General features: G+C 32.2%; 1 protein-coding gene across 1 annotated transcript in view; it reads left to right on the forward strand.

The window, feature by feature from the left end:
• Positions 1-797: 797 nt before the first annotated feature.
• Positions 798-11,636, forward strand: part of LOC110106424 (vacuolar protein sorting-associated protein 32 homolog 1) — a gene marked incomplete in the record, with an annotated part of 29,399 nt that continues 18,560 nt past the window's right edge. The window contains 1 exon segment of the mRNA XM_028697507.1: positions 798-959. Within this exon segment, the coding sequence (XP_028553340.1) occupies positions 894-959 (66 nt within the window).

Genomic DNA, 11,636 nt, shown 5'->3' on the forward strand with positions numbered 1-11,636 from the left:
GAGATACGAGTTCCTCGATGGATTGAAAATTACTTGCTTGATCTCAAAATATGGAATAAAAGCAAAGAAAAATAATATCATGAAATTTAATTGATAAAGAGATGCCCATGATAAATTCCAATGGACTATAAAGCTATAGAAGTTGTAAAAAACTAAAAATATGTAAATATTTTATGAAAATATCATAGAAGGTGGTGCACAATATAAAGGAGATTTGACGCTCAGATATATGATTACTATTCTTCGTCGTTCTAATATTAGAAAAAGTTTAATATCATCTTTAGTCTTTACCTTAAGCAAGCTAATTGGCTATGCCTTATGAGAGAGAAAGTTATATTCAAGACAAGTAATAAGATTGATTTCTTATGTGAGCATCTCGATCTTTAAAGGAAGATCTAATGGCTTATTTCATGAAGGAGTTATTTATTTCTGGGGGATTTACATACATATCATTTTATTTATGTTATTTATATATCTAACACCGAAAATTTTATTATTACATTCTTATCACTCGTATAAAATTTTAATATCAAATTTATTATTCTTATATTTCATTCTTACCACTCATGCCATCCTATTAACTTAAATATTTTATTTCTTGTACTCATATTTATTTTATGGGTGATAGGTATATAATATTAAAATTTTAAATATTAAATAAGTAATAATGTAAATCCCCTTTATTTTTTTTATTTTATTTAATGAGTAAGGCACGAGAAGAGCATAAAAGCCCAGCAATCCAGCCCGAGAAGAAAGTCTAAAACTGTCTTCCGCATCTGTCTTTGGGCCTCAAAGCTTGTTTCTCGCCGCTTCAACCCCTCGCTTTCTCTCAGACACTGGCGCACTACCTTCGTTCCTTGAACACTCTCTCTTTAACCTACAATCTTGCTAGTATGTCATCTCTTACAATGTTTGCCAAGATCTTCCGGCGTTGCAAGGACGAACCGGGCTCCGTATCGCCCTCTAGCACGCTTCAGCAGGTAGGTTTTTTATCTCAGTCGAATTGGCTTCTTTATCCATATAGATTCAGGGCACCGCAGAGCACCGCATAGGGTTTTTTCGGACCCGTCCTCTTTACGTGGACATCTCTCACGAACAATGACCTAGTTTTTCATTGGTTTTTATTTTGTAGTATTGATTGTAAATAATTGAAACAGGGCTAGGGAATCCTTGCGGTAGGGTTATCATTGGGTTTTTTTATATCCCGATTTGAAGTAATGTACATGGATTTTGTTGAAATAGATATAATTTCTATCTTTATAATTTAGGGTTTAGTTGTAGATTTTTCATTGGAAATAAATTGGTAGCCTGGAGCTTGAAGACAATATTTTTAATAAAGTTGTCAAGTGAGATCTATTGAAGATTGGCATTTCTTGTTAAAGTTGTGATGATTCTTGCTTCAGCATTCTACCGAATGAACTTTTTATTCATAGATTTAGTGCACCACAGGGCATCGGTATGGGCCGTATGGGTATTTTTGGGACCCTTCTTATTTTCATAGTTCTCTCAGAAATCGATGGCATAATTTTTGTCAAGTTTTCTTTTCTTGTAATGACTGAAAGTCATTGAAGCAGGCTTTGGGCATTGTAGCGCTGGTATTGTGTTTGAGAAAATTTGGTCGGGAGTGGGTAAAATAAAGGTAAATTTTTTGAAATTGAAAAGAAGTTCTTGCTTGAGAAAATTTGAAATGGATGCAGCTTTTTCATTGGAAATTTGTATATGAAATGGATATTTTAAGTTGAAAGTCAGACTATGAGGTTTAGGGGCTATTTGACTACATGTAGGATTTAGTAAATTCTGTAAATCTAGAATTAATAACTCTTGAGAGGATTACAATCTGAAAATTGTTTCGCATGATAATAGTTAAATCTTGCTAAATCTTCATAATCAATTTGACAATTTATTGCATGAATTAAGATTTGTCAGAGGAGAATCCTTAAATCCATTAAATCCTTTGAATGGCCAGTTTTAACAAATTATGGATTTAACCAATAAGAGGGTTGAAATGGGGTTTATCAAAAACATATGATTTAAAGTCCCAAAAATTATGTTTGGGAAGATTTAAGCTAATTTTTCCTTAAACTCTCCCTAAAATAAGACAACCTCTTAGGATGATTGATTTTGTTAGTTCTTTTCTGATGAGTCTTATAATAATGGATATAGTAAATTACAGATTAATTATTTTATTATAAGAGATAGATCATTGATATTGCAAAGATTATAAAGTTATTCCGAATTAAATGTTATGTATACAATATTGCATATTAGTTTTGGACTTTAAGATGAAGTGGCGGAATATGAAAAACAAAATAAAATATTGTCCTAGGGTTAGATGGGGGCATTTAAAGAACACTAATAATATTTTTGAGAGAAAAAATTAATATCTTAAGATTTTGAATGTGCATGATGGTGCTAACATTATGTAGGAAAAAGTAGCTAGTGATATTAAGAATGTTGCAAAGGATGTGCTTAAAGTATCAAAAGAAAATGCTCATAATAGTAAAAATAGTTGGTGGTGGAATCAATAAGTGTAATAAAAGATAAAAAAAAATATATTATAAAAAATGCGTTTAGATGTAAAAGCTCAAAAAATTGGAAAATATATAAAGTGGTTTGTAAGGAGTTTAAAAAAGTAATATGCAATGTAAAAGATTTTATCTTTTAATGATTTATATAATAGATTAGATATTAAGGAAGTCGAAAGATGTATATACAAGTTCATGGGAGGATTTAAGGGGGAGCTTGTGGGGGCACAGTCCCCCGCATTCCCAACTTGAAGGTGATCCGGACAGCACAAAGCATGATCCATGGGCAAGCCCGCAGGAACACGCAAAGTCCAAGTTCATTTCCTTTCCAATACTGAAGTAGCTGATTTAGAAAGAAGTATTATTAGGGCTATTATGCATTAGATCTGTTAAATATTGTTTCTTATATTGTATAGATCTATAAAATGGGAAGAAGAAAATTGTGAAAAGTATGATTTTCTCCCAAACCTCTTTATTTCAACATTGGTATCAGAGAACACGAACGAAGTAAAGAGGAAGCCATCAACAAAACCTGTAGCAAGCGGGCAGAAGAGGAAGCCATCGGAGCCGAGCAAGCGGGAAGAAGTCTACCGGAATGCGGAGCCTAACATTGAGATGAACCCAAGGCCTCACCGCCTCTCAGATCGAGGAAGGCCACCGATCTCCCGCGAGTCGTATTCTCTCGGTTGATCAGGAAAGAAGCCACATGGGAGAAATGGGTCGCTTGGCATTGGAAGAAGCCGCTCGGAAGAAGACGTTCGCCAGACATCAGAAGACAAGAAGGAAGCGCTTGAAGACATGTTCGCTTGAACGCTTGAATAAGCCGGAGAAGACGTCGCATCGGACGTCCTCTGTTTCCTATTTCGCTCGGATACGCAGAGATGGATGGGGTAACTTTCTCGATTATCTAGGCGGACGACCGCAGCAAGAAAAAGGGACCAAAGAAGAAACCGCACAACAAAATTCATGGGATTTTTCAAAAACCGAAGGAACTCTTGGACCCCAGTTCCACAAAACCATGAAAACTTAAGTTCATATTTGAGACCTAATTAAAATCCAATGTATTTATAATTGCCTTTTATTGCTTGATATAATTCAGCTATTATTATTGTTATTTATAGTTTGTTATTACTACCTTACTATATAATACCAATATGTCTGAAAAAAATCATTCCCAAGCTTTGTGATCAATTTGAATAATTTATATAATACACAGAAGGAACTAAGATGCATCTCGCAAAAACATGCAACTTTCCTATCGCCTAGCGGGAAGACCACCTAAGTTGTCTCAATTGTAAAAACCTACTTAAGGGGAAAGGAAAAAATTCACCACCTCCCTTATATCACATAAGCTAACTCTATTCCTCAATAACTTTTCACCTCACACAAAAACTTTCATGGTATTAGTACAAGCAGGAAAAGAAAATTCTTATTCCAAATTTTTTTTAAAAAATATTTTTTATGCCTTATCTGATGTAAGATTTGAAAACAATGTCATTAGAGATGAAATACAGGCCCAAAGAAGAAACATACGATGGGAAATCATCATTACTTCCAAAACGGAAAAAAACCAGTCGGCTGCAAATGGATATTTCTTTGTAAAAGCAAACTGGACGGTACACTGAAAGGTACAAGCAGGACTATGTATTGAAAGGGTTATACTCAAACATATACATATTGAGCTACCAGGAAACCTTTGCACCTGTAGCAAAGATGAATACTGTCGGGATCATACTTTCACTAGAGTGAAGTACAACTTGGCACCGTGGAACAATTAAGATGTAAAAAAAATGCCGTTCCTACATGGGGGACTTGAAGGAGAAGATATTTATGGAGAATTACCACCAAGATTTTAAAGAAAAATCTATGAGGTGACCAAAGTATGCAGAGTGAGAAAAAGCCTTATATGGGGATTTATGGGCTAAAACAATCACCAGCATGACTTTGAAGATTCTCAAAAATTTATGCTCTTAATGGGTATCGACAGAGTCATGGAGACCAACACTCTTCTTAAACCAACCGGACTCAGGAAGAAGTTACAATATTATAGTCTTATGTAGATGATATTACCATTGACTAGGAAGATGAAAGGAGAAAAGAAAAGTTTAATGAAAAATCACACCAAGGAATTTGAATATCAAAGAATTGTGGCCTTAAATACTTCTTGAATTTGAAGTAGCTCATTTCCAGCAAGGAATATTCATCTCACAACAAAAGTACATTAAAGAATCTTATGAAGAAAACAGGAAAACTAGCATGTAACCGGCCACCAAGCCAGTAAATCAAATCTCCATATGGGAGAGAGAAGTGACAGAGATCTAGATGTAGTAAAGGGCTACTAGAGACTAGTGGGAAAATTGATCTATCCAATCTCACACGAGACCAATAAGCATTGTTGTAGTATGGTTCAATTAGTTTATTCAAAATCCAAAACAGACTTGCATAGGCAAGCAGTAGACAGAGTACTACGCACCTTAAGGGGTAACATAAGGAAAGGAATTCCTTTTTTAGAAGATACCAAGAAATCCTAGAGCATACACTAATTCTGAAATCATACAGGACACCAGTAAATAGAAAACTACCTCTGGGTATGTGCACATTCCTTGGAGGGAAAACCTAATACAGGGAGAAGCAAGAAAATAAGAATGTAGTAGCAAGATCTTAGTTGCAGAAGCAAAAATATAGGGTTATGGCCTTGGAATATGTGAGCACGTTACTATGGATCAAGATGATTCTAGAAGAATTAAGGATCAAGTGGGACGAACCCATAGAGTTGCATCTGGGACAACAAATCAGCAATTATCATAGCTCACAATCCAGGCCAACAATAACAGGACCAAAGCAGATAGAAAGTTGATAGACATTTAATTAAAAGAAAAGTTATACAATTTGGTCTTGTATGTATCAAACAGGTGTCATGCAACAAGTCAACTTTGCAGATATGTCTTACCGGACACGACAACACGAACACGACACGAACCACGGACACCGTCAAATTATTGAAAATATAGGACACGACACAGTTTGGACTGGATTATAGTTTTTATATTTTAAAATATTTTAAAAATTTAACAAGTATACATTTTAAATATAATTTAGAAAATTAGGTCATTTAACTAGAATTTATGCTTAAAAAATTAATATTAAGATGGTCGAGGAGTCGGATTGTCGATGTCGTTTATGCAGTCATCAATAGAGGAGATGAAAATACATTCACTGCCGAAGATAAATGACAAATGAGAATATTCGATGAAATGGGGTATTAAGTGCGGACAATGATTTGATGTTATGGATAGGAAAATAAGGAAATTTAGTTTTTATATTTTAATAAGTTAAAACTTTTAAATACAAGAAAATTATATTTTAAAAAAAATCATTTTAAAATATTTAAGATATGTGTGCGGACATGCGTGCCCAATTTAATAAATATTTTTTAGTCAGACACATGTTTCAGGTAATAAAGATGTCTTGACACGTGTCGGAGGAGTGTCAGAAGCGTGTTTGTCGGATACGTGTCGGGACACTGGCCCACTCCTCTTTTAGAGACAGTGTCGGTGCATCATAGATCCTACCAAAGGGTAGATAATCTGCCTTTCTAAGAATAAAACCAGCTGGAAATAAAAAGATCCATGATTTACCCAGCTTGAGGGGGAGTGTTAAAATCCCAATCATTCCCCCTTAAAGGAGATCCGACGGACACAAAGCATGATCCATGGGAAGCCAGACAGGAATCACGCCAAGCCATGTTGATTCTTTCCATAGTGAAGTAGCTAAATTTAGGAAGGAGTATATAGGGCTATTATGCATGAATCAGAAATATTTGTTTCTATTAAGATATCTTATATAGATCTATAAATAGGGAAGAAATGTTTTTTGAATAAAGTATTGGTTTTTTTCAAAACGTCTTTGATTTCAACAATTTTATTTTCTTTATTTCATTTTATAGAGTTCACCATTTTCACCTACTAGATGAACTAATTAAAAATTCATGGAAAAATTAGATGTGAAATTATGAAGAAATTAGTCAAGCTACATCAATACTTTGCAATTTTAAAAAAATATATATTTACTCTTGTTTTATGCTCATAATTATTTATTTGTTTCAACTTGTTTGTCATATATTTCATATAATTGCATCATTATTTAGATAAATATATTATAATTTTAAATAAAATTAATATTTATTACAACACCGGTTCATATGATGGATTTGACCCCAATCGAATCATAAACAGTGAACTCTTCCTACTTTCTGGTATTATCCGATCGATTTTCAACCTTTGTGTTGTATTATTGCCAAGTGTGCCTTATTTTATTTAATAGGCACAAATGAAATTAATGTGCATGATTAAAATTATAATATGCTTTTTTAGTTACTTGGTTGTTTCAAAATTCTCTCACTTGATTTCTCAAATTTATTCCAATTGCTACAAAACTTGTTAGCTGTAGTTTGTTATTTTTAGTTAAATTTAAAAAAAAGCAAGTTGTTGACAAAATTAGGGTTTTGATTACAAATTCCTAAATGGTTCTAATACATGTTTTACATTATATTTTATGATTCTAGTTGTATGGTAGTAAACCCCAACCCTAAATTGGCTCTGGCAATAGATTCGAGAAAAAGTTAATTGATTATGCTTCGAAACTACTTCAACCAAGACCATTTATTTTAAAAAATATTTACAAATTTCTAATTGAGATTATTCAAGACACAATTTGTAAACTATCTTTAGATAATCTTCAATAGGATTGATAGAAAAATTTAATTATTCTAAGTTGAGCCAAAACAATTGGGGATAAGGTTAATGATGATGATGATGATGATAATTAGACTTTTTCACTAAGTTATAATAAGATAAATAGTTTAGTGTATAATATCAAAATAGATTAATTAGATGTGTTATGCATATATGGATGCATTTAAGTATACGGTTATGTTTTAAATGTATGAAGATAGCCATTGCATACATATTTGTGTCATATGCAATCAATTGATGATTAAAATCAAAGCATTATTGAGGAGTTTAGAGTCTCCACACGAATTATAAACCCTTAGAAATCTCAAATGATGGACAAAATAACCATTTTAATGAGAAAACAAATTATCACCAAGAGCCAAAATAACCAATAATTACCTTGAATATCTTGCAATTTTGATGCAAATAATTTTAGCTAAAGAGCTGAGTCCAAAGTAGTACGAATACGCTTTCCCCAATTTGCCATTTACATTGCTAGTAATTTGTTCACGCTGACCGGCCAATAATAGATGATTTCTCTGCCCAGCTTTTGCTCCTTCAAGAAATACATAAGAGTTAGCAAACAGGACGTCTCTATAGCTTTCTAAATATCATAGATACGATTACATGATAGGAATAACGGACCTTGTCATGAATAAGGCATTTGAAAGCTCCCAAGGTGCTCAATTTGTTCTCATGAAAACTTCTTCCTCATAAGCATTGCAATGCAGCGTTGAATAAAATAAAGATTAGAATAACCACTAAATTTTCACTCGGGCATACATAGATTCTTCCCAATTGAAATACCAAATATTCACAAGCCATCAAACATTAAAAAAGTGTAAAACAAAAGTAAAAGAATGTGATTGGTTCACTTTGAATTGCGACTACTGTATATAATGGAAAAAAGAGCTTATGGGATAAGCCAGGGAAATATATTGGGCTTACACATTGCTTCAAAATATAATTTTTTTTGATCCAATAAGGACCGATCAGTTCACTGGCAAAGCATATCAATCAGCAAGCACAAAAAAACACAAAGAATTTAGCAATCCATAATAGCATGTCCCATAATTTACATACAGCGCAGACAAAGCATAGTTATAAGTATGGTATAGCCTGTTATTCCACAGTGAGTTACTATATTCCAAGGAAGACTTAGTGCCACTGAATTTTGAAGAATTTAATGTGATTTTCACGTGTCATTTTTTGCCTTTGTAAATTCTTTGCTCGTCTCAATCTTCCAAAGAAATCTTTTCTTGCAAAATAATCTCTTCTCCTCAAGCCTTTCGAATTGCCTGGAGATCTATTAATAATAGCAAGAAGAGAATTGGTTATTTAGCTAGGGACCAAAAATTCTAGAGAACAAGCCACTTGAAATGAATATCCTAGCGAAAGAACAAAGAAGAAAGCATCCTCCAGGACCCCACTAGGTGCACTTCAATTACTGATTCCACACTGTAGGACCTTAATTGGTTCAGCTGTTCCCCATGCCTTTTCTATAGGGAATGTTGCATCTTAAAAACATTAAGAGTTTGAATAATATTTTTACTGCCATGATGAAAATTTTACCAACCCAAAATGGTCTGAGGAACCCTGCTTTCTAGCGAAACTTTTAAAAAGCTATTCAAAAAAGTGCCTCCAGAAAAAAGGGTTGATTTAAATGCCGAACCGAACTACGATAAATTACACGCGCCTTACAGCCTATTTTAATTCGCATACAACTGTCTATGATAACTGAAGATGAAACTAAGTAAAACTTAAAAATTAACAAGTTTTCGATTTTATTTTTTTTCGTAAAAATAATTCTTAAGGTTTATGTACATAATTCATATAACAGACACATGTTTTTAATGGGCTATTAGCACAGAATGTTCCCCAATTGTTTGCATTTAATGAAAAAAAAAAAATTCTTTAAATTTTTCTATTTAAAAAAAGAAATAATTATTGTATCAATACTTAATTTTTAATACATTAAATTAATAATACTGTATAATGAAATATTAACCCCCCATTTAGTATTAACCCGCTTAAAGAAAAAAAGGAAGATGACACTTTTTCTTGTAGGGTGTTTAAAGCAACTCAACACTTTGCCTAAATAATTTTACGAAAACAAGAATTTTTATTTAATTTTCATATATCATCTAGATACTACACCAATAAGTGCAACCAAAAAAAACTCCGGCCTATATACACTCACAAACAGCTTTGCTGACAGCGTTTTTCTATAGCAATTTCTCAACAATTATATACCGACAACAAAAGCCAAACCAAATGAGCCCTTAAATGAATGTGATGTCCAGAGTCATGCGCACTTACATTAATTGCTGTTGAATTTATAATACCAGTTTGAAATTAAAATATCAAAAAACTAATTTGATTAAAGAAATACCAATCTTTCACTTAAATAATTAAGAAGACCAATTCTAGTGAGGATACCCAGAAAAAAGTTAATGCCACGCCGAACTTACTCCATGCTTCTCTTTAAAGGCCAAAATTATGTGTCATAAGTATTGCAGTCTACCACCATCTTATAGAATGTTCTGCTTAAGATTGTTGGTACTTTCTAGTCAACACAACAGGCACGAGCATTCTCCACTTCAACCATCCAACTTGAATTCTACTAATAAAATACCGCCATCTAGTTCACGGTCACTTTGAAACCAAATAGGCCCGAGTATATCTAAAATGTGCAGCTGCTTATAATGACTGATCATCCAAAGTCACAATCCCCCAATAATCAATACTACTAAAATTACACTCCGATATATCAGTTTAAATCTGCCCAAACAAAAACTTTAGACTCTAAAGGTTGGGCCTCCATAATTCAAGTTCTATTTCAACTCCCTCTCTAGTCTTATCAAACAAGAAGAATATCAGCAAGAAAGCATACACCAGGGACATCCTCTTGCGAAATGTTAGTAAGAGCATCCATGACTAATGCAAAATAATTTGGGCTTAGATTTATCCCTTGATGTAATCCACACTGGTATAGGAAAATTACAGGTCAACCTACCTTGTAATTTGAACCACAAAAAAGTAACAATCTACTGCATTACTATCCTTACATGATTTGAATATAAAGTATTATTAACTCTTTATTTCTAGACTCTCCAAACATTCTCTTGAAACTTTCTCATAGCTTTCTTCTAAATCAATAAATACCGATTATATAATTTTTTTGCCTTATTCTATCTATATTTTCTCCATAAACTTTCAAGTAATAAATGTAAGCTTCCATAGTAGGACCTACCCGAGCATGATCCAAAATTGATTTTGATTAAACATTAGTATCATTTCGTAACCTATGCCTCAATAACTCTCTCTCATAATATTTATATAAGACGCGTAGCTTATTTCTTCATAATTCACACCTCTTGTGCATCACTTTTATGTCTTAAAAATAAGAATCAACGCACTCTTTCTCCACCTCATTTTATGCATTTTTAGTCTTCAAAATGATATTGAAAAGCTTCGTAAAGCCGATAAATTCCCTCATTCCCCAAACATTTTTCACAGCTCTTGAATATCATTAGGTCCAACAACTTTTCAACACTTCATTTTTTAAAGCTTCTCTAACTTTAATTTTGCTAAACTACGGAACGATAAAATAAAAAATTTTTATTTTTATTGAGGAATGCTAAGGTCAACTACGATTCAATCGTTATTCTTGAAACTTATTGAAAATCTCATCAACTTTTGTTAAATACCTATTCTTAATATAAGCTATTTTGAAGCCTCATTCTCTAATGCACTTCACTTTAATTAAATCTTACTTCTCATTTCTTTATCTTGGGCTAACTTATACAGTGCAGAGCCTAAAATTTTTTTAGTGGGGGGAATAAATTAAACTTTTCAGATATTCCCTAACAATTTTTTTTATTTTGTTTTTTTGATACTGAATTGGTACCTTAAAAAAAATTCATTAAAATTTGCTTATTTTAAAAAATATAATAAGATGATAAAAACATTAACAATTATTAATGCATATTCTTTATATTTTGAAATTTTAAATGATTATTTTATTATGAAGTACATTCATTATTGTTTTCTTCAATATATATGGATTAAGATTATTCATTCATCCACTGATCTCTGAATTCTATTTAATTGTGATTAACTAAACAGTCAAAGTAGGAAAAAAAGGTTTTTTCAATTTATATTACAACATTATCTTAAGATAAATTTTAAAATTCTATTTATCATGATAAAAATTTTAATATAATATTCTAAATCTAATTTATTTCAATATAAACTGTCAAGGAGCATAAGAGGATGAATAAAAAGTAAAAAATATCAAGTATGATATAATATTAAATAAATAATAAAAATAATAATATTTTAAAATATTAAATTAAAAAATATAATTGTTTACAAG

This window comes from Dendrobium catenatum, unplaced genomic scaffold (genome assembly GCF_001605985.2).
Source record: "Dendrobium catenatum unplaced genomic scaffold, ASM160598v2 fragScaff_scaffold_948, whole genome shotgun sequence".
NCBI classification, from domain to species: domain Eukaryota; kingdom Viridiplantae; phylum Streptophyta; class Magnoliopsida; order Asparagales; family Orchidaceae; genus Dendrobium; species Dendrobium catenatum.